This window comes from Bubalus kerabau, chromosome 8 (genome assembly GCF_029407905.1).
Source record: "Bubalus kerabau isolate K-KA32 ecotype Philippines breed swamp buffalo chromosome 8, PCC_UOA_SB_1v2, whole genome shotgun sequence".
Lineage (NCBI taxonomy): Eukaryota > Metazoa > Chordata > Mammalia > Artiodactyla > Bovidae > Bubalus > Bubalus kerabau.
In genome coordinates this window covers 80,073,043-80,100,835 of record NC_073631.1, presented here as the reverse complement: position 1 = coordinate 80,100,835, position 27,793 = coordinate 80,073,043, and the positions used below count along the sequence as shown (strand labels likewise).

Here is a 27,793-nt window from a genome sequence, read left to right as displayed (position 1 = left end):
CATCTAGCATGTGGCCAACAGGCCCCAGCTCTGTTCCCAGACAGGAATGCACCCCACCAGCAGAGGCCCCTCTGAAAAGAAACATCACTGGAGAAACCCAAGGCACCCACTCTCCTGCGTCTGCGCAGACTCAACGTTAAGTTCATTGGCTGGGATGCCAGGAGGTGGCAGGCTCGGAGGAACAAGGTTGGCACACCATTTGAGCAGATCGCCGCCTCAATGTCCCAGGCTCTTGGGTCCCCAGGGCCAGGCCTGCCTCACACAGCAGGTGTGGAGGTCTGCAGCCAGCCGCCAGGCAGGGGTACAGGAAGCTCTCCAAGCTTGGCCCCTTCAACAAGGCAGTGACACCCATGAGGCTCTTGGTGCAGTTCTGGGACCCAACAAATGCTAAGTTGCCATCTTTGTTCAGCTCCATTAGCTCATCTCCTTAAGGTGCCCGAGCCATGGTAGGCTTCAGGAACCCAGTGGCAATGCACTGGCTGCTGTTTCACTCACTGATAATCCCACCTGAGCGGCAATCCCCACCATATGCACCTTGACTCCCTAGAAATTCTCAGGATGGCAGAAACGTGGAGACCCTAAACCTGAGGGCCCACCACCCCCTAATAGCAGCCAGAGACCCAGGCTCCCCTCACTGTGCAGACCAGCTTGTGCTGGTACCACTACCTGGTTCTGTTGGAATGAAATACTCAAGCACTTTCAACTTTCTTCCCAATTCTCTCCTAGCTCCCCTGCCAACCCTGCTGACCCTCTTCCACTAAGTATTCTCGCCAGCTGGGCCTTGTGAGGCCTGGTAAGTGGGTGACGGTGACACTGTGATAAGCGGGCACAATAAAGGACACAGTCATCAGCAGCATCCCCCTCCTCCAGACAGCAGCTGGGAGGCCCAGATATGAGCTGGGACCCTGCCATCAGAACCTTGCAGGTGGGCTGAGAGCAAATGGACAGGGCATGTGCGTGTCACACTGTCACTCATGCGCTTAGAACACAGCCAGGTGGGACTTTTCTGGTGGTCCAGTGGCTAAGATTCCACGCTCCCAATGCAAGGGGTCCAGGTTTGATGCCTGGTCAGGAAGAACTAGGTCTCACATGCCACAATAAAAAAAGATCACACGTGCCGCAACTAAGACTCCTTGCAGCCAAATTAATTAATTAATTAAACACACACATACACAAGAGTGCCAAACAGAGCAGAGCAGTTCAGGAGCAGAGACAGCTGTCCCTGGCTGCCTGAGGGAGTAGAAGGCTGAATTTACAACGTTCCATGGAGAAAGAGGTGTCATCAGGCAGGCCCATCTTTCCAGGAGGCAAAAAGTGGTTCCCAGGTTCAGAGAAGGGAGGCGTCAGCCTGATCTCAGAGAGAAAGCCCACAGGAGCAGCTGGTGCTAAGGCCAGAGAGCCAGATGCCGGCAGGTGTCTCCGGGCTGGAGGGCTCCAGGTTGCAGCGCTGCAAGGCTGACCTCTTCTGGCCAAGGAGGCACTGCGCACAGCAGGCAAAGAGCCAGGTGCTGCTTCCTGGAAGTGGTTTCTGATTCCCAAGGTTTCGATGGCTCCTTCCTACAGGCAGGAGGCACAAACTAGGGCAGCTAGAATCTTTATTCTGTTGTTATGGGCAAAGCACCAGCCTGGCCATCCGTCTGGAGGGCCACAGTTCCGCCTGCCCCGAATCCAGTCCATCCAGTCTGAGAATCAAGCTTCCTCCAGCAGGGAGGCCTGCTCCACACTCCAGCCTGGGGAGAGCCTGGGAAGGCAGCCAAGGCTGCCTGAACAACCTCAGGAGGATGCTGCTGTGGGTCTGCATTTCTCTCCTCTGTGCTTGAAGCTTCGCAGTGGGTTCTGTGTCTTTGCCTTCTGCGGGGGCAAAGTTACCGATTGACTGTGGGGAGCAGACGTCTGTCTGCACATAACGAGACAGACTCGGAGAAGTGGGTGGTACTGCTACTTGGCAGGCCCTGCAGGCCGCGAGCCAAGGACAGGTGCTGCTTCCAGCACCGCAGGCGCCCACCTTCCTCCTCCTGCAGCATGGAGGACGAGGAGGGCAGTGGGGCCAGGACAGCAGGTTCTCCTTTGCTCTGGAAGCTGCTCATGATGGCCAAGGGAAAGCCCCGGGCCCCACAACTCTTGCCAGCGGCCAGGGGTATGGGGCCGATTCTCCTTCCTCCCTCCTGAGGACAAGGGGCAAACACACCAAGCACACCCTGGTGACAAGGGAACCAGATTGGGGAGGGGGGGGCCTGCAGCCGTCACCAAGGCCCCAGGGGACATACCTTGGCCTTCTTAGAGGCGAGGGGCTTCTTCCGCTTCTTGTGAGGGTGGACGAGGCCGCGCAGAGCAGGAGGAACTGGAAAAGACGGCCGGCTCAGCGGCTGCCCCCGGCGCCCTGTGTGCCTGCTCCCACCCCTCTCCCGCCGGCTCCACCTCCAGTGGCTCCCAGCGTGCGCTCCCCTCCTGACCCGGGGCCTGGCACTCCGATCCTCACTGCAATCCCAAGAACACACGACTATCTAGGCTCACACCGCTGTCCCCAGGCATGTCCACTAAAACATGTCTCTGCAGTATGTGTCACAGTAAGTGTGAAACAACAGAAGGAAAATTAAGAAAGAAAATGCTGCTAAAATAGAAAAGCAGTCTTCACATAATTCCTTCCTCCGCGGTCCTTCCTCCCATACCCCCCCTCACCTGTCAGGTGCCCCCATCACTGCTCGGGACCTGCTACATGACCCCTGGCCTCTGTCCTCTCACCGACCCAGGGCATAGCTCAGGGTCCCCTCCAGCCAGGCCACACAGGTCCTGACAGGCCTCTGAGCACCACACCACCACACCCTCCCACGTCACCCCGACCCCTAAAGGCCAAAGGTTTGGGGCAATGACTCTGCTCCTGTGTGACAAGAGAGGATGTGATTCCCTTCTAAGGCAGGAGACAGATGGGCCCCAGGTTAAACATTTACAACTAGTTTCCTGTTAACACTTTGAAAATAAAAATAACAACAGGAACAGTGTAAGTAGCTGGACTTTGTCTCCTGAGGACACTTCAAGATAATGGGAACAGCAATAACAGAAAGGAGCTAAGCAAGCCCTGCCTAGGTAAAAAATTAAGGAGACCATGTATTCTTCATTCATGGGGTCAAGGAGACCTCCCAGACTATGCCAGCACAAAAAGGCGCCTCAGGGGAGGGGGCACTAGACCATAAGGTCTGCCAGCCTCCGAAAAGCCTGGCACTGGGATTCACCTTGTCTAAAAGATGCGCTTGCACATCCAGGAGGGCCCTGAGTCAGACCTGATACGGACTCGGAGCCACATAATGCAAGATGACTGGCCAGATGAAAATCAGAAAACTGCCTCTACATAAGTGGTCTAAACCATCCCGAAAGGGACTTCCCTGGTGGTCCAGTGGTTAAGAGTCCATCTGCCAATACAGGGGATGCAGGTTTGATTCCTGGTTCTGAAAGATCCCATGGACCGTGAGGCAACTAAGTCCATGGTGCCCCGCAACAGAAGCCGTGGCAACGAGAAGCCCACACACTGAAACGAAGAGTAGCCCCCACTCGCCGCAACTAGAGAAAGCCCAAGAAAACGCAATGAAGACTCAGAGCAACCAAGAATAAACAAATTAAAAAAAAAAAAGCTCATGGCTACTTCTCTCGCAGTCCACCCATCCTTTCTCCACATCTCTCTTCTCTCCTAATAAACACTTCACTTGCCTTTTTTGTTGTTGTTTAACTTTTCCCCAAATTCTTTCTTCAAACCAGGCAAGAGCCAGCGCCCTGCTCCCAGCCAGAAGTCTCTGGGTGGTCTAGTACAGTTAGGATACAGCACCTTCACCGCTGTGGTCTAAGTTCAATTCATACTCAGGGAACTGGGATCCCACTTCAAGCTGCCACACAGACCACCCAAAAGCCACCCAAGATCACACCCACTCCTCCCCTCTTCCCCTCCTCAGTCCTCAGACCACGACCTTGGTTGGTATCCCTTAGAGTTCACTTCCTGGGGAACCTGGCCCCATCTCTCTGGCATTTTCCCATCTCTCCTGGATCTTTCCCATCCACTTGCTTGAGGTTCTCCTTGCCATATCCACCAGCTTACGCTAATCCACAGGGGTACCAGGAAAATGGGTCTGCACTCACTTCTCTGCTTCCTTAATCCACTAAACATCTTCAGCATAAAACTCACACATATCCGTTACCAAAGACACAAGGAGTATCATTACCAGGTGCAAAGGGAGCAAGGCTCCTGAACACATCAGCTGGGTTTTGGTCTCATCTACACCATAGAAACCACTCTTGGGATCCATTCTTTTCTTGGCTGTGCCATGCAGCATGAAGGATGTGGGATCTTAGTTCCCTGGCCAGGGATTAAACATCAAACCCATGTTCTCTGTTCAGAGTCTTAACCACTGAACCACCAGGGAAGTCCCTCTTGGGGTCCATCCTTGACCTCATAACTGTGATCCCAATATCCCTCATCCCCACAAGGCTCAGGCAGGTCTATTCTCTATTTCCCACCCCCCGTGTCCCCGGTCAAATGTTCTGGACTCAGACACCCAAGCCCAGCTTGGCCTGGTCACTAACCCTAAACCTCCTCCAGCACAAGTGGCACTGTCTCCTACTCGCGACTCCCACACCATACCCGGTCACTCCCTTCTACACACAGGAGGCTGCTTGGCCAGGTACTGGCTCGCTCTTTCACAGGACCAGGCTCTAGATGTGAGACCCCTGGCCTTGAAGGGGCAGAGTGCTGTCTCCTTGAAGGCAGAGTGCTGGTTTCCTGTCTCCCCCACAGAGAGAGCAACGCCTACCCAGGGGGACTGTGCAGAGTTACGTCTGTGTCCATGCTCACTGCCCAGATCCCATGGTTGTGTCACCCTAGCGCACAGCAGCCCAGGGATGAATGCGCAGCCCGCCCCCAGCCCTGCTCACCCAGGTAGTCAGGGACGTTGCCCAGGTGAGGCTTTACCACAGCGGGGTGTAAGGGCAGGTCGTGCCGCAGCAATTGGAGGTCCCTCGGATTGTCTTCAAAGTATGTCTGGCAGGGGAGAAAAGCAGGCACTGCATGGTCGGTCCTCCTTTTGTAATTTCATGGGTTTTTTGTTTTTTTTTTTAACAGGGGAGTTTTTGAACAGGTAGCCTTTGTTCCAATTGTTAAGGCTGAGATTTCCCACTGCCTTGTCACTGGGGCCCCCTCCCAGAGGCAGCTCAGGCATGTGTCCCCGTTCTCACTCCCTATTCGGTGGGGGCAGTTAGGAGCACGCCACCCCCTCCTCACAGGGAACCACTCTATGGCCGTGCACCTTCTAACTGACACATAAACAGCTGCCTCCTCCTTTTCTGTGTAATGCATGCTGCATGAATGCACCTGACTCGGTTTACTGCGTCCCCAGGGTGGACTCCCTGGTGTTTCCACCTTGAGAATCGCAACGGAACGCAGGCACCCATACAGTTGTGACCTCACACAACTCTTACTACTGTGTCATGAGAATAAACCTCAGAAGCTGTGCTTCTGATGGACACAGCCACTGTCCACCTCAGAAACTCGGCCAATTCACCTCCCAGCAGGACAGCAGGCATCCTTACTCACTCTTGGCCTGTTTCCTCCCCATGACCTGCTAAAGGCATGGTCTGCTGCCCAGTTCACTGCCTCTCACACTCACAGCTTTGCCCCTGGCCTCCAGGACGGGCGATGCCCTGAAGCTTCCCCTTTGCCCACCCACCCCGACCACAGCCCCTTACTTTGAGCTTCTCTGAGTGCAGGAGCTCCTCTTTGATCTCCTTCAGCCTTGCCTCACGGATGGCTTGTTTAGTCACTGAGCGCATGGCATCCTGGGGGCAGACATCAAAGGTCAACATGGCAGGGCTGCCTGAGCCCGCCCTCCTGCCAGGGTGCTGAACAACAAGGGCCTGACTGTGGGTCCTAGAGGAGCCCCAAGTACCCACATCCCCACAGGGCCCCACTCACCCTGCAGCGGTAGCGGAAGCCCTCGATCTCCTCCATGTGGAACTGGTAAGGAAGCAGGACAGGGGCCCCACTGTCTGCAGAGAAGACTGCAGTGAGGGTCCTGCAGACTGAAGGCTTGGGCAGGGTCTATGCAGGCCTTCTGCTCAGAACCTCCCACGTCTGCTCCCTGGGGTGAGGCAGCCGGGGATCCAGCCCACTCTTTCCCACAATGCAGACGTGCAGCAAAAACCCTGGGTCTCATGGACAGTTCACGACAGGGGATCCACCCTGCTGCAGCCAGGGCAGTTTCCTGTCCCCACGTCCCAGGTCCTGTCATACCTCTCAGCCTTAGGACCTGCCCACTCGCCTACTCTCCTACTCTGAGGCCACTCTAGCCACAAAGTATGTGCAATGACAGCCACGGAGCACTAAGGAGCACCAGACCTTGAAGTTTAAAGTGTCACAACAGAAGCCTGGCCCTCTCTCAGGTCAGTGAGGGCGGGGCTCTTACCTCCACTGAGAAGCTCCTCAATCTTGCCCAGCTGAGACTGCTCTGTGGGCAGCACGAAGGTCAAGACTATGCCGGGGTTGTTGGCACGTGCCGTCCTGCAAGGAAAGACAACCCAGCCCGTGTCTCTGGCTGTGTCCCACAGTGTGCCCACAGCCCAGGTGCCCAGTCCACTACGCCTCAGTTCTCCTACCTGCCAGCCCTGTGTATGTAGGCCTCGGGGGAGGGGGGGAGATCAAAGTTGAGCACAGCACATACGTGGTGGAAGTCTATGCCCCGCGCCACGCCTGCCTCCGGATCAGAAGCCCTGTAAGAAAACATGCCAACCTCAAACTGAGCCCTCCGCTCCTCAGAGGCCATGTTCTCAAACTTATTTAATCAGCATGATCGCTCAACAAAGCCTGGTATGGAATTACAAGACACTCCTCTGAGGAAGATTCTTAAACATCATAACTGGAGCTAGGGTAGTGGGGGCAGCCAAACCCCGGAACTCACTGCCCACAGGGCAACCCGAGAACCACTCCAAGCCAGCCCACCCAAGAGGCAGACAGAGGCTGGTGGCTCCCTTTCTCCCAAAGAAAGATCCTTCCTGCAAGTCACAGCTAGTGGAGGCTGAGCCACCTTCCTCACAGGATGACAGCACGCCAGCAAGTCAGGCAGAATGGCCGTTCGTGCTGCCCACGAAGTGCAGGCCTGTGCGCCCTTCACTCCTGCCCCCACATGCTAGTTTCCCAGTCTTCTGAAAGGTGGCTCTCCCTGGCAAGGGCTGAGAGGAGATGAAAGTGGACTCACTTGTCCCGCTTGGGTCCTTTGCCCCGATGCTTGCCCTTGACTGGAGGCCCCAGGACTTCAGCATCTGTTGCTATGACGCAGTCGTAGAAGCCTTGGTTGAACTGCGAGATGATGTGGCACCTGTGGCCCAAGAGCAGATAAAAGTCAGACCTAAGAGCACTGGAGGTCCCTCCTCCACCCTCCGCCTGGTCATAACGGTCATCCTTTCTGACTCTTCCCTCTTCTTCAATTCTTCCCCAACTTAATCTTTGTGCTTCAATCTCGCCAAGTGAAGATGGAATTATAGTTGGTATTGCAGAGTTGTGAGAGATAGTCATTGAGGATCAGTCAAGCCCGGGGCCCTCAATCCACTAAGCACTTAAGAAACAGGAAGAGCGACTGTGTCTCCCCTTTTCCATCTTCACGTTCAACCAAGACATGGGAGTCGGCACACCTGGAGCGTAGTGGAAGCTCTCCATTGAGCACGCAGGCGGGGATGCTGAATTGCTCCAGGAATAGGCGCAGCCGGTAACTCCGCTCCAGAGTGTTGACAAAGAGCAGAGACTTTCCCCGAATCAACGACAGCTTGAGCAGGGCATACAGCAACAGAAATTTGTCTTCCTCAGTCTCACAGACCACCTGAAACTGCTGTAACTGGTCTGGCCCTGGTAGCTGGGACTCCTGTAACTTGAGGGTAACCTAGGGGAGGACAGGCCTGTGGTCAGGAAAAAAAAGAACACAGAAATGCTACTGCAAGCCGCTGGCTTGCCAACCACAGCGCTGGTGTGTTAGTGGAGGGTGCCCTTGGTCCCTTCCAACTGTGTAATGTCAGAATTCAAAGTATACTAACTACTGCAGTTTACAAAGGACATAAAACTACACACAATTTGGGGCATAAATCAAAGTGAAACACACTATAAATGACTAGAGTGAGAAGAAAACCCCTACAGTAGCAACCTTTTAGAAGAGTAAAGTTCACATAAGGGGAGAATTTTGATCGTGCCACTCAGAGCACCCTTTCTGCCCCTTGGGGGTCCCTGATCAGGCCTTTAGGCAAAGCATGGTTTGAAGCCAGCAGATACCTGGGACTACATAGTGACTTTAGGTTGGAGGATACAGGAGTGCCTAACATCGGACTTCTAGTGCCTCAGAACCAGGAATACTAAACGAGGAGTTTCCCACCCCAAATAACAAAGGGTTCCTTTGAGACGGCAGGAGTGAGTCCTCTGAGTCTCCCGATGGTCCCACGGGGCCCTTACCGGGTTATGTAGTACCAGCTCCTTAAGTGCTTGCACATCCTCATTAAAAGTAGCTGACATCAGAAAAGCCTGGTAAATCCGGGGCAAGTGACTAAAATGAAACAGAGCCCCATCAAACTCCAATTCTAAGGCCTCTAATGGGGGCAGCTGAATGGGCCCCCTCACTCCAGGCCCTATTGTGTATTCACCACCCTTTCTCCTTACCAGAGAAGACTCTTAAGTTCCTCCTCAAAGCCAAAGGAGAAAAGAAGATCAGCCTCATCGACCACCAGCAGCTCCATGGAGTCTCGAAGCTTCAAGTTGTCTTGCTGCAAGTGGTTTAATATGCGGGATGGAGTCCCCACCACCACATCGGGCTTCTCCATCAGCACAGCTCTGTAGATAGGCAACACCTCAGTATTAAGTAGAAGGTAGCAGCTGGGACCTCACCCCAAATCAGATTTCGTTTTTGCTGCACAAAAACCCCATCCCACATTCCAGTGCAGATTCATTCCCTCACAGTCCTGGTGTTCTAACCCACCTCTGAGAGGCTGAGTCTTCAGCGGCTGAGACGTTGGCCACCCGGATGTCTCGAGCACAGTAGGCAGCCAGTTGCTGAATCATGGATTGGGCCTGCCTTGCCAGCTCCTTAGTCGGCACAAGGACAAGGGCTCTCACAGCCTGCTCCACCACAGGGCCTGTCTGCAAGACACGAATTAAAGACTTCAGCCAGTCAGTTATCATCATGGCCACCAGATGCTTTTCTCTACCTCTTCCAGGCAATCTGATCACGTACTATGACTTCAACACAACAATCTAGTTGTGCTTTGATCACCCCTTCACTTACTTTACCCATCTCTGAATGTAGATAACAAGGCCCTTTCCCCAGGCACTGAACTCAAAAAGGATAACTTACTTTATCGTTAGAAAGTTACTTAAAATGTGCCAGTTACTGGTGAACCACCAGTTACTTCTCTGGTGGTCCAGTAGCTAAGACTCTGTGCTCCCAATAGGCTCAGGTTCAATCCCTGGTCAGGGAACTAGATCCTGCCTGCCACAACTAAGAGTTCACATGGCACTACTAAGGATTCCCACATGCCGTAAGGAAGAAGGAAGATGCCTCAACTAGGATCTGGAGCAGCCAGACAGGAGACCAAACTAGTCCATCCTAAAGGAAATCAGTCCTGAATGTTCATTGGAAGGACTGATACTGAAGCTGAAACTCCAATACTTCGGCCACCTGATGTGAAGAACTGACTCATTGGAAAAGACCCTGATGCCGGGAAAGACTGAAGGTGGGAGAAGGGGATGACAAAGGATTAGATGGTTGAATGGCATCACCGACTCCATGGACATGAGTTTGAGTAAGCTCCGGGAGTTGGTGATGGACAGGGAAGCCTGGCTTGCTGCAGTCCAGGTGTCGCAGAGTCAGACACGACTGAGAGACTGAACTGAGTACAAAGAATAATGGTCGCAAAGCCTGGACTAGAACCCAAGTAACCTGAATCCCAGTTCAGAGCGTTTACCAGAAAATCATCAGGTTCTCTTAGACCAGCCTTCATGTGTAAGAGATTCAAAGAAAACCCGGCTCTTGGGGAAGACGGGTGCGTGAGGGTGGCCGGCACAGCCTTCCAAGAGGGCACAACGGAACTCAAACGCCTGCATCTCCCTTTCTCGGCCTTTGAGGCCCCTCCCCCGACTCACCGCCTTCCTGTGGAGCAGCAGCTGTAGCATAGGAATGGCATAAGCGGCGGTCTTCCCGGAACCGGTGCGGGCGCGAGCCAGGAGGTCCTTCCCCTCCAGCGCCAGCGGGATGGCCTTCTCCTGGATCAACGTGGGTCGCGACCAGCCCAGATCAGTGACGGCCTAGGAGAGACAAGGGACGGCTCAGGCGGCGTGCTGCCCTGCCACCGCTCCCATCCACCGTCGGTTCGGCTCCTCAGCCCTCCCCGGTACCTGTAGGAGCCGGTGGTCCAGGCCCATGTGTTCGAAGCCCAACGATTCCGGATCCTCCATGCTGCTACTCTGTAGTGACAGCGCGCAGGCGCGACAGGAAGAGCACGACACGACGCGTGAGCCGGTCAAAGCAGCAGCCAATCAGTTTCAAAGGAGTTGGCCATGGCTTCCGGTGTTCTGGCTAGGCTCTGCGGCTGCTGCTGCTGCGCTCTGTCTGTGGGGTCTGGGAGAGGCGGCGGGCGGCGGAGAGCCCACGGGTCCTTGCCAGTCCCCTGACACTACCTCTAAATGGCGTTTTGGGTTAGGGTTACCTGCGGCAGAGGCGGGGCTCCGTGGAGGTGGGTGAGGTCCCCTCCGTGCCCGCCTTCGCCCACCGACACCGGCCACACAATCCTCCAGTTTCTCCACCAGGTTGCATGTTTATGGCTTTACCTTCATCTAGCGCTTGATTTTTAACAGCCTCGCCCTAGCAATTATGCCAGTATTAGTTGTAGGTATATTGGCAAATACATCAATGTTTAGAATGCTCGTCTGTGTACTGCCTAAGAAAAGGGATGCCGCGGGTGGTACCTTACCACGTTTGGGAAATACTGGTGAGTCCTGCGCCCTTTCCTGCCATTATGCATCTGGGGGATCTCTGTCAGGTTTATGTGCAAGCATTAATTGCTCTGCCACCGACTATGCTTAGGAAAAGTGCACCAGCATATGTGTTCCAGGGTTGTTTGCCTGTAGCAGTGGTGGGAACGTGGGAATCAAACGCAATGGCTTTCAGAATAAAAAGCAAGTGACACTGGGTGTACCACCATATAATAGAGTCCACCGGGGCTGGGCTAAGGTTTAGGGTCACAGGCAGAACAAGGACAGGCTATAACAATTGAACTGTCCAAGAATGAAGTTTGGAAGAATGAGTAGCATAAGAAAAGAGGAAGGTAGGTTGCGCTGGGGTTCTCAAAGGTAGCAACCTGTGTTGCCTGCACAGTGTGGTTAAAAATAATAATTCTTCAGCGTTCCCTGCAGGTCTGGTGGTTAGGATTCCAGGCTTTCACTGCTGTGGCCTGGATTCATTTCCTTTTGGGGGACTGAGATTCTGCAAGCAGTAAGACTCAGCCAAAAAAAGGGGGGGGATTTTTGGTCCCCACTTATATCTGTTTGCTATTGCTCCTGTAACAAATCATCATAAATTTGGTGGCTTAACACAGACTTACTATTTTACAGTTCTATAGGTCATAAGTGTGACAAGGCCTCTCTAAGCTTAAATCAGGAGGTTGGTGGGGCTCCATTCCCTTCTGGAGGTTCTAAAGGAATCATTGTTTTTTTTTACCTTTCGCAGCTTTACATGTGGCCCCCTTGTTCTATTTTCAAAGCTGTTAATGGAGGGTTGAGTCCTTGTGTCATATCATTACAACCTTCTTTTGCTTCCCTCTTGCATTTTTCAAGAACCTTTGTTATGACATTCGGCCCTCCCAGATAATTCAGGATAATCTACTTATTTTAAAAGCAGATGATAGCAACCCTAATTTCTCTTTGCCACGTTTGGTAACATATTCACAGGTTTCAAGAATTAGTACATCTAGTTGGATATTATTGGGAAGTTATTAGTCTGCCTACCATGTGTGTTAATGGGGATGCAGGATGTCCATCTCTTTGTGACCGCATAGACTGTAGCCTGCCAGGCTCCTCTGTCCGTGGAATTCTCCAGGCAAGAATACTGGTATGGGTTGCCATTCCCCTCTCCAGGGGATCTTCCCAACCCAGGGATTGAACCTGCGTCTCCTGCATTGTTGGCCGATTCTTTACCGTCTGAGCCACCAGGGATGCCCATTCTGCCTACCACACCACACCAAACATAAACTTAGTCAGACTGGACGTAAATGTTGCTCAGGAATCTATATGGATGAGTTTCTCAGGTGACCCTATGCATCTATTCTGACATGGACCCAGCATGAGATCCAGAAGTCAGGCTCTGGGTGTTATTAGGGTGAGAACTGAGAGCACCACAGGTAAAGTGAGGCTGGAACCAAAACATGGAGATGGGGACTGGGCCAGGGATAATGGGGTGAGTACAAAGAGTCCTGTGCCCCCACAGCCTTTTTGTATAAGGATAGAAGGCTATTTGGTAAGGATGTTTTATAACCTAAGAAAGCAAGAACTTCAGAATGGAATCAGGGTAGTATTGGGGGAAAAGGTCCCCAGAATTCCTTGGATGTAGCTTGAATTATTTTTTAAAAATTTTCCTAGGCTCTGTGGTGTCTGTGAATGCCACACACCAATGTGAAAACTTTTCCTCACACCTACCACCGATTAGCCTATCCTCTGGCAATCAAGATTCCAACTGTCCCATCAGTGTAAAGGTGTGATATACTCCCACCTTTGTCTTCACTCCATTCCCCTATCAAAAATTCACAAGAGGAGAAACCGAGTACGTACTGACCCATCAGCATAATTGAGATGCACAGATGGACAGACTACTTCGTGTATTCCTATAGCCTAGACGCCAGTGTGCTTTGCTGGGTAGATTCCTAGTAACAGCCACAGAGCAGACGTGTGTTCCCTTCCTGACATGTCCCATGCTTCTAAAGAGCCTCAGGCCAGAGGTCTACACATGAACTAGTTTCAAGGCCACCTCATTTTCCATTAATTCTAACATGAAGAATATTATGGTAAATATCCAAATAATTTTGGATGAGTCATTTATGGTGTTTCACCACACTGAACCGTTAACGTGGTCACCCCAAATTGGAATTTCTTAAATATTTACAAAAATATTAAGTGAAAAGGTCTATAAAATTAAATTGCTTATACTTTTGTAAGGAAAAATAGATACACATGTAACAGAATAGTATGGAAGATAAAAACAAGGGGAGAATTTAGTTTTGTATGTCAGATAAATAATGTATTTTAAATAAATAAAACCATGAAATAAAATATCAAGAATGGGCACCTAATAGTATTAAGTTTTATATGGCAGAAAAGCACGAGAGAAGTATGCTAAGATGTGTTTACACTTATGATTCCAGGGAGCTAAGAAATAGATACTTAATCTCTTCACAGGATTCCTTGCTGACAGGCCTATGTGGTTGCCCTGTGGTTACCACCACCCTGTCTGTTCCCGCACCCTAGCCTCACAAGCCCACATGCCAAGGTCCACTCCTGGTCAGCTGCAGAAGCACCCAGACCAAAAGCTTTTCTTCCATCTCCTTTTGTGCCTCCCCTCTGCCCACAGCCTCTTTATTTCATTTCAAACACAGCTACTACAACACGTTTTATTTCACTGGAAAAATCTGTATAAAGAACCAAATCTGGTTCCCGCGAGAAAAACATTTACCACAGCTTAAATAAAAGTTAAGGGAAACGGGAGGGTAAGAGTGTCCTGCCTTGTGTGAGCTGTCACTGCCTCACTCTTGAATTCAGGCCCTGTGTGATGTAAACCACAGGTGTCCTGGAGAATTCCCTGCCTGGCCCTCTGATTAGGCCTTGAGAGCAGCTGTGACATCTGCTCTCTGGCCTGAAAGCTGAAGTCCTGGGAGCTGCCATGGTAGTTATCAAGGATGTGTGCATAAACAATGCAGAAGGGACTGCACTGGTATCCAGCTAGTCACACAAAGGCAGTAACACTTCAACTAGGAAGGAAAATATATAATTTTATCAAAAAATAGTTCTAATATATAGAAAAACTTTTCAATCCTCTGGGGCCTTCGCCCCTATTTACATTCACAAAGCTGCTGAGTGAACCCAGGACTGACAGCAGAGCAGTGAGGCAGGCCTCCTCGGTGGAGCATTTTGGTCGCCTACTTCGTAAGTAGACGAAAGGTTAAAGGAGTAGGAGGGTTTTTCATTTGCTCATTTTATGAGAAAGAGGGGAATCACTGGAGGCGAAAGAAGCAAGACTTAGTCCTGGGTCAGTTCCAACTCTGCACAAACCCCAAGACAGATCTTTGAAAGCCTGGACCAGTGTCCTGTGTCCTTGAAAACCAGTGTTAACAAGTGGCTGATCTGAATGCTTTGTTGCCATGGAACCATTGTGGCTTATAGTCTTTTTTCACTTTTTTTTCCCTCAGAATCCAGGTGGATAAGATATTGGGTGGGGAAAGTACCAAATAATTCAGGTGACAGGAAAGGATCACATGGTGAGGACATTACACCAGCTTCTTGGCCTCAAAGAAGCTCTTGAGGTGACGCATCTGCCAGATGCCAGTGAGGATGAGGATGACGGTCTGAGCGATGGACCACCACAGGACCCTCTGGTTGGTGCTCTCGCTGATCAGACGGAAGCGCTCTTCACGATACTGCATAGGACAATGGACCCAGGATTAAATGTGCGGGAGAGACAGTCTCAGCTGTTGTGAGGTCCTTCCCTCCCATGCCACTGCTCAACTATGGGACCAAACACCTTTTGAAATACTGCCTCTGATTCCCCTGGGAGTGCCCCAAGGAAGTAACATGCTGCCCCTCCATGAGCTTCTCTGCTAGGACAGAAATCACACTCTTAAACCATTTCAACCAAGATCCCAAAATAAGGAGGCAGGCAATGGCTATTGCTAGAGTGTGAACTGTCCTCTCTACACTTTATTATACAGAGCTGAAAAATGGCTATCTGCACTGATAGCCTCTGTTCCAGTCTTTGAACAGCCTGCTTCCCAAGTAGGGAAAGCCCCAAGAAGCAACTTCCAGGAGGTGTAATGGGTATAAAGGTCAACTGCCATGGCCAAGTACAGTGACATGCCCTTACCCTTTGGTAATCCTGCTCCTTCTGGATCTGCTCCACCTGATCAAGCAGCTGGCGGGCTCGGAGCTGCAGCTCTGTCAGCTTATCCTTGGCAGCAATCTCAGGGTAGTTGTTGGCATGCTCCCCAACCTGGATGTCTAGGTGCACACGCTAGGAGGAAATAAGGTTGAACCCCAAAGTCAGAGCCATTCTGAGGTTATGATGTCTAAGTGATGCAATCTCTGATGGTCTGTTGCAGGCTATGGAACATACTCTTGTCCTTGTGGGACAGGAGGGCAACGTCTATTTCTTACTTGTAACTGTGCCACAAAGAGTTATAAATGATGTGCATGCTTGCTAAGTCGCTTCAGTTATGTCTCACTTTTTGTGACCTTGTGGACCACAGCCAGCTACGCTCCTCTGTCCATGGGTTCTCCAGGCAAGAATACTGGAGTGGGTTGCCATGCCCTTCTCCAGAGGATCTTCCTGACTCTTGGTCTCCTGCATCGGCAGGCAGGTTCTTTACTAAATCAAAACTTTGAAACCAAGTGACAGATTCTGAGCTCTGGCCAAGAGAAAACTGTTACCAGTCTGCCGCCAGCAAAGAGAGCCATCCTGGTAGAGTTGGAGTGCAGGCAGATCTGATGGTCACCAGGAGTGTGGGAAGTGAAGGTGAATCGGCCCTCTGAGCCGTACTGCCGGGAGAGCACCACCTGCAACAGAGTAGTCAATGAAAGCCCACACCTTTACTCTAACCTCGCCAAGTGCAAGCTCGTGTCTTATGAGCTCTGTCCACCCCAAGAGCTCTAGTGAAGATGGCCCTACCTTGCCTTCAGGGTCCTTCACCTCCACGTGCATGCCCAGGCCGGGGGTCGAGGGCAGGAAGACCTCCTTCTGCTTATCCCACATTTGGGTGCGGTAGTTCCCTGAGGAATAGACAGAGCAGTCACAACCCGCCTAGTCCATCCAGCTCCCACACTCCGCGGCTCCCGGGACGCCAGACGGGGGCACTGCTCTCCAGGTCACCGTCCGGCGTCCTCAGAGTGCCGCTGCGAGCTGAGAGCCCGACGGCGTCTTGGGGACAACTCAGGGCCCGATCCACCCTCGCCCCGCCTGACCGATGACCATGGTCTCGTCGGGAATTTCTTCGATGAAGCAGCGCTTTTCGGTCTCGCCGATGTGGAAATAAAGCCCCCGGGCGCTTGCGGCGCACAGCGCAAGGAGCAGCAACGCCGGCAACCCCATTGCCCGCCGACGCCCAGCCCAGACACCTGCCAACGCGCGCCCTCTGCCCAGTGCGCATGCGCGCACCTGCGCCCCGCTCCCTGACGACGCAGAAAGACCAGGCGCAGGACGCGCTTGCGCGGTGACTCCCGCTTTGCGTCCGCTCCGCCCCGCCCCGCCCGCGTCTTTTCGACCAAGTTACAGGGCCGAGGGGACAGTGCGCACACGCAGGACGCCCGGAGACTGGCTGGTCCCTCCCGCTCTCTGGAGGTGCAGTGGGCTCCGTCAACTGCCAACAAGCGGCTTCTGCTCAGTGCGCATGCGCGCGCTTGCGCGCTGCTCCCAGCAAGCGCGGCGTGGCAGCCAGAGTACGGAAACGTTGACACCTCCTTCGCCCCTGCTGCTTGCCCGTCAGCCTGCGCCGAGGCGTGGGTCCCGTATCCGGAAGATTGGGTCGACGTAGGCTTCCGAACTCGGGGTCCACCGAGAAAAGGAAAGTCGGAATCCGGGGACCGACAGACCGTTCCCAAGACCCCGACTAGGTGGATGCCGGTGTGAGAAATCGTGTAGGAGCCTCAGGCGCATTCGGTGCCGCCTGGAGTAGCGGCTCACCGAGGCTTTGGAAGCCATGACCCCGGGGTGGAAGCCTCACCTGGGTGGGGCTCCAAACAGACCTACAGGAAACGGTATTCCAAGCCCTGGGGCGCCAACAGGTTTAGGTGTTCCAGATTTTAGTTGATCAGTTTTGTTACTTGAGATGACGGTGTGGCAATGATTATTTTCTGACACTCCTCTGCTAGGGGTATACACCGAAGTGCTCACAGATAGTCACCCGGGGGTGCTTACCAGAAAGAGAAAGTGGAGATTGGGCTAAAGGTGAGAGATGTGTGGGAGGAGGGACGAATAGAGATGGTTCAGTGGTCACTAGACTGCACCCAAAGGGCGAGGCTTGGCGGCGTCTCCGCCTGTTTCCAGCCCTTATTGTTCTCTCTCAACTTGTCCAACTGCTCATGGTCTTCTAGGTGAAGATTTGGAACGTGCAGTCCTTTGGGCGGTGGGTCTGCTCCACTGTTTTACAGTGGTTTAGGGCTCAGAGTGGAGAGAGATGTGAAGCAGAACAAAATCCAGCCTTGTGGGTCTGATGGGCACGTGACAAGTGCAAGTGGGGGTCCAGAGCTTGTTCAGCTGCTCCCCATCCTTCCTAAACACAAATCCTGTAAAAACCATTCTTATCGTGCTTGGTATTGTGTTGGGCTAGTCACTAAGTCGTGTCCGGCTCTTGCGACCTCACGGACTGTAGCCTGCCAGGTTCTGTCCATGGGATTCTCCAGGCAAGAATACTGGAGTGAGTTGCCATTTCCTTCTCCAGGGGTCTTCCCCACCCAGGAATCTGCAGAGTTGGATATATTCCTATTTCTCTCTTAAAAAGTAGGATTGAACCAAGGCAAATATCCTAGTGGCATTAAAGAAGTTTTACAAGGAAACTTTTCCTGAGCAGCAGCAGTTGTGCGGTGAGGACGGAAAATAAGCTCTTTTTTTAGAAACTGGAAATTTAAGTATGAAATCTAATTTTTAAATATTAGCATATGACTCAGCTTTAATGAAATGGACAAGTCACAGTCTGGCCACATTCAGCAGTCAGTCATGCGGACAACTTGTGATCTCATCCAAATTCAGTAGGGGACAGTCTACTTGTTTAAGTGACGACCTCTGTGCAGGTTCCTCCCTTTTCTGTGACCTTCACCTTCTTTGAACAAACTGGTGCAACTTGAGAATGAGTATCTGGGCTAAGAAAATTGAGGAAAAGTCTTGAGGAAAACTTAGAATGAGGAGGTCTATGAGGCATGTTTACATCTCCTAATGAGAGCGTTCCTCTTGTGGGACAGAGGAAGGCAAAAAAGAAGCCAGAAAGGTCCTTACTGGGTGTGGAATTAGAGCAAAGGAAGGTTGAAAATTTGTCTTAAAATTTTTATTAAGAGAATTTCCAAACACATAGAATAGTTACAATGAGCTTTCATATACTAGCAACCAGTTTCAACAGGAATCAAAATTTTGCCTTATTTATCCATTTCTGCATTTTTTCCCTGAAGTGTGTTAAAGATTCCCTGGACATCATATAATTTTACCTATAATTATTCCAGTGTATTTCTAGCCAATATGGACTGTTAATAACTATCACACCCAAAACAAAAATAATTCTTTAATAATTCTAGTACTTAGTATATTTTTAGTTCCCCCACCCCCATCTCAATAAACTTTGGATTGTTAAAAAGGACTATTTACTACATTCATTGATACATCTTTTAAACCTCTTTTGATACATATTAGTCACACCTTATCTAAGGGGGATATGGTCCAGGACTTCCAGTGAATGCCTGAAACCACATCTCTCCCTCTCTCCCTCCCGTGTGTTTTATTCTATACATACCCATGGGAATGTTTATAAGTTAGGCACAGTGAGAAATTAACAATAACTAACAGCAAAATAAAACATACTGTCGTAAGTTATGTGAATATGGTATCAGAATGTTTTGTTGTACAAATTTAATGCCTTTTCCATCTTAACTAAGCAGGAATCATGTTGTGGTTGTAACTTTTGCAGTTTGAGGTTCAACAGCAAAACCAGCAAGAATTTTTCTTTCTTTACAATTTCACAGAAGTTTCACACTTTAACATAGATCTTAACAACTTCAGCATAAGATTTTTTTTTCTTAGTAAGTTGAGAATTTTCACCTTTTCACTTAAAGGAAGCACTTTGCAGCTTCTCTCTGGCTTACCTGAATTGCCAACCTAACTACTCTTGCACTTTGGGGTCATTGTTAATTAAACCTAAGCACTGTGATAGTGGTACAGCCAGTCTGATAACTAAGAGGGCCGCTATAAACAGGCAGGATATGCCTGGACAAAGAGATGATTCTTATCCCAGGCAGGACAGAGCAAGATTTACCATACTACTCTGAACAGTGAGCAATTTAAAATTTATGAGTTGTTTATTTCTGTAATTTTCTATTTAATATTTTCAGACTGCTGTGGACCACAGGAAGCCAAATCTGTGGATAAGCAATTCCCCTTCCCTTTCCATTGATGATGGTGATGCCATCTACTTATTGAAGCAACTTGATCATTTAACCTATAGAATTTTCCACATTCTGAATTTGGTTGGTTGTTTCTTCATGTGATATTTAACATGTTTCTCTGCACTTGGTATATCCTTCAAACAAATCTAGAGCCAGTGAGGATTTACAGTAAGACAGTGTGTTTCAGTGCATTAAACCCATTACCCTTTATAATGCTCAAATTCTCCAATAAAACATTGTTTTGCTATACCCTTTTGACACAATTGTAGTAGTCTTTAGGGTCTTCCTTGTTTTCCATTTTGTACATTTCCTGCCGTAGGCATAAAATCAGCCATTTATCCAAGGAATGCTAAATCACTTTAGCAAAAAATGGTATCTGTATTTTTTTTCCTTAAAAAGAACCCTGGAATTTGTCCTAATTGATGGGTAATCTTGGTATTATTGAGACTTTCCCGTCAGTCCAGTGGTTAAGTCTCCATGCTTCTGCTGTAGGAGGGTTAGAGATCAATCACTAGTCGGGGAACTAAAATCCTGCATAGCACAGCCAAAACAAAAAATTGCATTCCCCACGGGAAGAAACCTGTCTTAGGTAATCTAATTCCCCTGGTCCCAGACCTTTACCCTGCAAAGGTGGGAGGAAGAAATTCCTGCAAGCCTTGACCTAGGCTAGCTAGCCATTCATTCAACCAGTATCTGCTGAGTAGACATTTGTACCAGACACTTTTAAACCCTGGGAACACACTGGTGAATGAAACAAAAATCCTTGTCTTTGCAGATTTATTTTGATTATTGTCTATCAATAAGATAAATGAGTAAATATATAGCATGTCAGATGGAGGAAAGTATCAGGGAGGAAAAGAAAGGGAGTATAATGAGTTGAATGGTGGTCCCCCAAAGACATGTCAATGTTTGAGTCCCCAGAACCTGTGAATGTCACCTTACTTGGAGAAAGGATCTTGAAAATATAATTAAGGATCTTGATGAGATAATCCTGGATTATCTATGTGGGCCCTAAATCCAATGACAAGTGTCTTTATGAGAGACACAGATTAGGATGACTACTATTAACAAATAATAACAAGGCTTCCCTGGTGTTTCAGTGGTAAAGAATCTGCCTGCCAATGCAGGAAACACAGGTTTGATCCCTAGTCTAGGAAGATCCCACATGGCACACAGCAACCTGTGTGCCACAACCACTGAGCCTGTGTTCTGCAACAAGAGAAGCCATCAAAATGAGAAGCCCGCACACTGCAATGAAGAGTAGCTTCTGCTTGCCACAACTAGAGAAAAGCCCATACAGCAACAAAGACCCAGCATAGCCAAAAATAATTTTTTAAATGTTCATTATTATAATAACAGAAAATAATAAGTTGATAAAGTGGAGAAACTGGAACCTTTGTGAACTATTGGTGGAAACATAAAATGGCTCAACCACTATGTAAAGTTGTATTGAGGTTCCTCAAAAAAATAAAAATAAAATTACATGCATGTATCCTCAGTCACTTCAGTCATGTCCAACTGTTTGCAACCCTATGGACTGTAGCCTACCAGGCTCCTCTGTCTATGGGATTCTACAGGCAAGAATACTGTAGTGGATTACCATTCCCTCCTCCAGGAGATCTTCCCAACCCAGGGATCAAACCCAAGCCTCCCACATTGCAGGCAGATTGTTCACTGCTGAGCCACTGAGGAAGCCCCAAATTACCATATATCCTAGCAATCCCACTTCTGGATAGATCTGTAAAAGAATTGAAAGCAGGATTTTGGAAAGACATTTGCACATCCATATTCATAGCACTATTCACAATACTCAAGAGGTAGAAGCAACTCAAATGTTCATCAGTGGGTGGATAAAGGATAAACAAAATGTGATATATACATACTATGGAGTAGTATCCAGCCTTAGAAAGGAAATTCTGCAATATGATAACACTACGGATGAACCTTGAGAATATTATGCTAAGTGAAATAAGCCAGTCACAAAGGACAAATATATATGACTCCATTTATATGAGGTATCTAGAGTAGTAAATTCAGAGACACAGAATGGTGGTTACAAGCAGGGAGGGGGAGAATGGGGAGTTGCCTATTGGGTAGTTCAGTTCAGTCGCTCAGTTATGTCCGACTCTTTGTGACCCCATGAACCGCAGCACACCAGGCCTCCCTATTCATCACCAACTGCTGGAGTCTACCTAAACCCATGTCCATTGAGTCGGTGATGCCATCCAACCATCTCATCCTCTGTCGTCCCCTTCTCCTCCTGCCCTTAATCTTTCCCAGCATCAGGGTCTTCTCAAATGAGTCAGCTCTTCGCATCAGGTAGCCAAAGTATTGGATCTTAGTTTTATGAATGTTGAGCTTTAAGCCATGTGCAAAAAGATGATGTTGGATTTCTACTGCACATCATATACAGTTCTTCAACATCAGTCCTTCCAATGAATATTCAGGCCTGATTTCCTTTAGGATGGACTAGTTTGATCTCCTTGCAGTCCAAGGGACTCTCAAGAGTCTTCTCCAACACCACAGTTCAAAAGCATCAATTCTTCAGCGTTCAGCTTTCTTTCTTTATGGTCCAACTCCCACATCCATACGTGACTACTGGAAACACCATGGCCTTGACTAGACGGACCTTTGTTGGCAAAGTAATGTCTCTGCTTTTTAATATGCTGTCTATGTTGGTCATAACTTTCCTTCCAAGGAGTAAGCATCTTTTAATTTCATGGCTGCAATCGCCATCTGCAGTGATTTTGGAGCCCAGAAAAATAGTCAGCCACTGTTCCCACTGTTTGCCCATCTATTTTCCATGAAGTTATGGGACCAGATGCCATGATCTTCGTTTTCTGAATGTTGAGCTTTAAGCCAACTTTTTCACTCTCCTCTTTCACTTTCATCAAGAGGCTTTTGAGTTCCTCTTCACTTTCTGCCATAAGGGTGGTGTCATCTGCATATCTGAGGTTATTGATATTTCTTCCAGCAATCTTGATTCCAGCTTGTGCTTCTTCCATCCCAGCATTTCTCATGATGTGCTCTGCATATAAGTTAAATAAGCAGGGTGGCAATATACAGCCTTGATGTACTCCTTTTCTCATTTGGAACCAGTCTGTTGTTCCATGTCCAGTTCTAACTGTTGCTTCCTGACCTGCATACGGATTTCTCAAGAGGCAGGTCAGGTGGTCTGGTATTCCCATCTCCTTCAGAATTTTCCACAGTTTATTGTGATCCACACAAAGGCTTTGGCATAGTCAACAAAGCAGAAATAGATGTTTTTCTGAAACTCTCTTGCTTTTTTGATGATCCAGCAGATGTTGGCAATTTGATCTCTGGTTTCTCTGCCTTTTCTAAAACCAGCTTGAACATCTGGAAGTTCACGGTTCACGTATTGCTGAAGCGTGGCTTGGAGAATTTTGAGGATTCCTTTGCTAGCGTGTGAGATGAGTGCAATTGTGCAGTAGTTTGAGCATTCTTTGGCATTGCTTTTCTTTGGGATTGGAATGAAAACTGAGCTTTTCCAATCCTGTGGCCACTGCTGAGTTTTCCAAATTTGTTGACATATTGAGTGCAGCACTTTCACAGCATCATCTTTCAGGATTTGAAATAGCTCAACTGGAATTCCGTCACCTCCACTAGCTTTGTTCATAGTGATGCTTCCTAAGGCCCACTTGACTTCACATTCCAGGATGTCTGGCTCTAGGTGAGTGTGAGTGATCATACCATCGTGATTATCTGGGTCGTGAAGATCTTTTTGTACAGTTCTTCTGTGTATTCTTGCTACCTCTTCTTAATATCTTCTGCTTCTGTTAGGTCCACACCATTTCTGTCCTTTATTGGGCCCATCTTTGCATGAAAATTTCCCTTGGTATCTCTAATTTTCTTAAAGAGATCTCTAGTCTTTCCCATTCTATTGTTTTCCTCTATTTCTTTGCATTGATCACTGAGGAAGGCTTTCTTATCTCTCCTTGCTATTCTTTGGAACTCTGCGTTCAAATAGGTATATCTTTCCTTTTCTCCTTTGCTTTTTGCTTTGGGTAAAACTCTATTGGGTAGAGTTTCAGATTTGTAGGAGGAAGTTCTGGAGATCTGTTTCACAACCCTGTAAATGTACTCAATGCCACTCACCTGTACATGTAAAAAAGAGAGAAATACACAGAAAAAGAGGTGCCCATGTGATCACAGAGGCAGGCACTGGAGCAATGCAGCCACAAACTTAAGGAATGCTTGGAGCCACCAGAAATTAGACGAGACAAGGAATGAAATCTCTTTCAAAGCCTCTGGAGAGAGCACAACCCAGCTGACACCTTGATTTTGGACTTCTGCAATCTCTAAATGTAATAGAATGAATTTCTGGGTTTGTTGTTCTTTTTTTTTTTTTTTTTGGTCATGCCATGCAGCACATGGCATGCCAACCAGGGACTGAACCTTTACCGCATGCAGTGGAAGCACGGACTCTTAACCACTGGACTGCAAAGGGAAGTTCACATTTCTGTTGTTTTCAATGGACTTTATTTGTGGTAATTTGTTATGGCAGCCTCAGGAAACTTCACACAGGGAGTGAACGTGTGAATGTCTGGTCAGATGTGGGATGGGGTACAATAGAGTGGCCAAGGAAAGTTCACTGAGAAGGTGCCATGTGAGAGAGGCCCTCTAGAGGCAAGTGAACATGGATACCCGAGGAAACAGTGAAAGTGCCAAGGATGGTTGGTGTGTGTCTTGTGAGTTGAGGAAGGGCAAGGAGGCCAGTATGGCAGGAGGAGAGGCTGTGAGGGGAAAACTAGGAGGAAATGAGGTCATAGAGGGGAGTGGGAAGACTAGGTAGGGCTTTTAGACCATTTTAAGGACCTTGGCAAATAAATGAAATCCCCTTCAGGGATTCTGAGTAAGGAATGATTGATCTGTCTTAGATTTTTAACTGATCCTGTTCAAGCAAAAGATAATCATTGTAAAACATAATCAATGAATAATAAATATTTTTATAAGTAATGTTTAATTTCCATTAGGTTTTTTACTCATCTTGCAGTTTATGGGGAATTCAGAAGTTAGAAGACATCATGAGGAAATAATAAGGCAAATCCAGAATATGAAACAATTGACTCCAACCTTTCAAAAATTAAAGCCAAACAAAAGTGGGGGGGAGTGGGAGAAATGTACTAATTTAAAAAACTAAAGATGCATAATATTAAATAAGACATGTGAACCATGATTGGGCCTTGATGTGGTAGAATGTTGGCTTCCCAGGTGGCGCTAGTGGTAATGAACCTGCCTGCCAAAGTAGGAGAGGTAAGAGATGTGGGTTTGATCCCTGGGTCAGGAAGATCCCCTGGAGGAGGGCATGGCAACCGATTCCAGTATTCTTGACTGCAGAATCCCATGGAGACAGAGGAGCCTGGCAGGTTACAGTTCATAGGGTCTCAAAGAGTTGGACACGACTGAAGCAAATAAGCACAGCACAGCATAGCATAGCAACAAAGCACAGCACACAACTAAGCATACCAAGTGGTAGAATGTCTACAAAGGCCTTACCCAAACAATCCCTCCAATCCCCATGTCCACATGCTTTTCCCACTGAGGGCTGGCATCTATTTCCTTTCCCCTGGAATCTGGTTCTGGCCCCGTGACTTGCACTGACCCATTCAATACAATGGAAAAAAAGCTGTATGGCTCTGGTACCTGGGCCTTAAAAAGCCTTGTAGCTTCTCTTTTTGCTCTCTGGAATCCAGCTGATAAAAGGTCCAGCCTGAGCCTCCAATTAATAGAATGAGGCCATTCAGTTCCAGAAGAACTGCCCCAGCCAATACAACACAGGACAAAGATGAACTATCAAATAACTGGAAAAAATGAACACAGTCTTTATGGACTGATATATAAACTTTCTAGGATTCTTTGCTAAAGTTAAAAAAGCAAGGTACAGAAGATAGTACCTAATATGTTATCTTTAGCGTCTGTATTTGCATTAAAAATGCTAGAAGACTATATAAGACTATAAGTGGTTATAGGTAACATGAATATTCAGCAAATATACACCAGCATGGTTGTGCCAATTAAAATATAGAAATACCTCTGTCCTAGTTGGTAAATTGCCACTCTCCAAGCCCCTGAATTCCCTCCACCTCTGCTCTCATCCTGGAATACTTGATTGCTCCGTGATTTAACAAATAAAGAGTTACCTCTGGCAGGAATGGGGTTTGAGAGGCCAGCAGACTATGATATGGATGGTAACAGGCATGCAAGGGAGACTCTGCAAACTAGACCTTTTAATATTGTTCTGATTTCTGAACCAAGTGAATATGTTACCTATTTAATAAAATATATTTCAAAAAACAAAAGCAATGCAACTACCATTCTCTATCACAGTACCTTGTTTTACAGATTTCAAATTAATTGCTACCTTGCTGGTTTACCATAAAATGTTAGCACTATGACATTTTAGATATTGCCTGTGTTGTGTTCACTTCTATATTCCCAGCACCTAGAACCAACCAAGTAGAAATATTTGTTGAATGAATGCAGAATACATATTTTGGTGAAAAAACATACTGAGCAAAAGACACTGACTATAGTGAAGGCAGTGCTCAGAGGAAATTTTATAGTTGTAAAAGTGTGCATTAGTCAAGAAGAAAGGGAATTCCCTGGTGGTTCAGTAGTTCAGACTCTGTGCTTCCAATGAAGGGGGCATGAGTTTAATTCCTGGTGAAGATCTTACATGCCATGTGGCAAAAACAAATGAACAAACAAACAATAATCAATAACCTAATTTTACACTTTAATGAATTAAAAAAGAGAGGGAAAGAAAAAAGAGCAAACTAAACCCAAAGCTAGCAGAAGAAAGGAAATTATATAGATTAAAGGCAATAGGGGAATTCCCTGGTGGGCCCAGTGGTTAGGATTCCATGTTTTCACTGGCAAGAGTATGGGTTCAATCTCTCCCTGGTCAGTCAGTTCAGCTGCTCAGTCATGTCTGACTCTTTTAGACTCCATGGACTGCAGCACGCCAGGCCTCCCTGTCCATCACCAACTCCCGAAATTTACTCAAACTCGCGTCCATTGAGTCAGTGATGCCATCCAACCACCTCATCCTCTGTCATCCCCTTCTCCTCCCGCCATCAATCTTTCCCAGCATCAGGGCCTTTTCCAATGAGTAAGTTCTTCACATCAGGTGGCCAAAGTATTGGATCTTAGTTTTATGAATGTTGAGCTTTAAGCCATGTGCAAAAAGATGATGTTGGATTCCTACTACACATCATATACAGTTCTTCAACATCAGTCCTTCCAATGAATATTCAGGACTGATTTCCTTTAGGATGGACTAGTTTGATCTCCTTGCAGTCCAAGGGACTCTCAAGAGTCTTCTCCAACACCACAGTTCAAAAGCATCAATTCTTCAGCGTTCAGCTTTCTTTCTTTATGGTCCAACTCTCACATCCATACGTGACTACTGGAAACAGCATAGCCTTGACTAGACTGACCTTTGTTGGCAAAGTAATGTCTCCGCTTTTTAATATGTTGTCTATGTTCCTTCCAAGGAGTAAGCATCTTTTAATTTCACGGCTGCAATTGCCATCTGCAGTGATTTTGGAGCCCAAAAAAATAAATTCTGTCACTGTGTCTACTGTTTCCCCATCTATTTTCCATGAAGTGATGGGACCAGATGCCATGATCTTAGTTTTATGAATGTTGAGCTTTAAGCCATGTGCAAAAAGATGATGTTGAATTCCTACTGCACATCATATACAAAAATTAACTCAAAACGCATAGACAACCTAAATATAAAAGCTAAAACCATAAAATTCTTAGAAGAAGGATAAATCTTCATGATCTCAGATTTAGCAATGGATTCTTGGCTATGACAGATAATGAACTATGCAACAATAACAACAAACATGGATAAAATGTACTTCCAAGTTTAAAACTGTTGTTCATTAAAGAACGTTATCAAGAAAGTAAAAAGACAACCTACAGAATGGGAGAAAATATTTGCAACTCATATACGTGATGAGGGGTTAATATATAAAGAACTCTTCCAACTCAACAATGAGACAAAAACCCCAATTCAAAAAAGGGCAAACGACTTAAACTTTTCTCCAAAGAAGATATACAAATGGCCAATAAACACATAAAAAAATTGACGTAATTAGTCGTTAGGGAAATGCAAAACAAGACAACAATGATATCGCCTCACATACTAATATTGCTATAATAAAAACATTTTTTTAAGAAATTAAGTACTGAAGGATATGCGGAACAGTTGAAACCATCATGCACTGCTAGTGTGAATGTAAAATGGTATGGGCCCTGTGGGAAACAGTTTAGCACTTGCTCAGAAAGCTGGAGATAGAATTACCATATAACCAACCACTTATGCTCCTAGGAAATACCCAATAAAATTGT

The 27,793-nt window shown here is 47.9% G+C and overlaps 2 protein-coding genes across 5 annotated transcripts; both read right to left on the bottom strand.

The window, feature by feature from the left end:
* Positions 1-1,130: 1,130 nt before the first annotated feature.
* Positions 1,131-10,561, bottom strand: DDX56 (DEAD-box helicase 56). The gene is made up of 14 exons (XM_055590684.1): positions 10,406-10,561; positions 10,154-10,315; positions 8,991-9,151; positions 8,675-8,845; positions 8,471-8,561; positions 7,666-7,910; positions 7,233-7,352; positions 6,634-6,747; positions 6,444-6,538; positions 5,954-6,027; positions 5,728-5,817; positions 4,918-5,023; positions 2,268-2,341; positions 1,131-1,851 (listed from the first exon to the last, which is right to left on the bottom strand). The coding sequence occupies exons 1-14, from the start codon at positions 10,463-10,465 to the stop codon at positions 1,774-1,776; spliced, it is 1,641 nt and encodes a 546-aa protein (XP_055446659.1). The 5' UTR covers positions 10,466-10,561; the 3' UTR covers positions 1,131-1,773.
* Positions 10,562-13,654: 3,093 nt separating this feature from the next.
* Positions 13,655-16,695, bottom strand: TMED4 (transmembrane p24 trafficking protein 4). Of its 4 annotated transcripts, none has more exons than XM_055590686.1 (5): positions 16,560-16,695; positions 15,936-16,036; positions 15,698-15,823; positions 15,135-15,281; positions 13,655-14,691 (listed from the first exon to the last, which is right to left on the bottom strand). In XM_055590686.1, exons 2-5 carry the CDS (start codon positions 16,017-16,019, stop codon positions 14,542-14,544), a joined length of 507 nt encoding a protein of 168 aa, XP_055446661.1. In that variant the 5' UTR covers positions 16,020-16,036; positions 16,560-16,695; the 3' UTR covers positions 13,655-14,541. The 4 variants fall into 4 exon arrangements, with proteins under 4 accessions (XP_055446661.1, XP_055446662.1, XP_055446664.1 ...); XM_055590687.1 differs by lacking the exon at positions 16,560-16,695 and adding an exon at positions 16,422-16,541; XM_055590689.1 differs by lacking the exon at positions 16,560-16,695 and adding an exon at positions 16,229-16,421.
* Between the last annotated feature and the right edge of the window lie 11,098 nt (positions 16,696-27,793).

What these genes read in the sequence shown, in the direction of transcription:
- TMED4 (XM_055590689.1), bottom strand. Translation starts at nt 16,355, where the DNA reads ATGGGGTTGCCGGCGTTGCTGCTCCTTGCGCTGTGCGCCGCAAGCGCC. An exon ending in CGACGAGACCATGGTCATCG is followed by an intron (nt 16,037 to 16,228) that starts GTCAGGCGGGGC and finishes TCTATTCCTCAG; the next exon opens with GGAACTACCGCACCCAAATG. An exon ending in TCTTTGCTGGCGGCAGACTG is followed by an intron (nt 15,282 to 15,697) that starts GTAACAGTTTTC and finishes ATTTCCTCCTAG; the next exon opens with CGTGTGCACCTAGACATCCA.
- DDX56 (XM_055590684.1), bottom strand. Translation starts at nt 10,465, where the DNA reads ATGGAGGATCCGGAATCGTTGGGCTTCGAACACATGGGCCTGGACCAC. An exon ending in GAAGACTCAGCCTCTCAGAG is followed by an intron (nt 8,846 to 8,990) that starts GTGGGTTAGAAC and finishes GCCTATCTACAG; the next exon opens with AGCTGTGCTGATGGAGAAGC. An exon ending in TACATACACAGGGCTGGCAG is followed by an intron (nt 6,539 to 6,633) that starts GTAGGAGAACTG and finishes CTTTCCTTGCAG; the next exon opens with GACGGCACGTGCCAACAACC.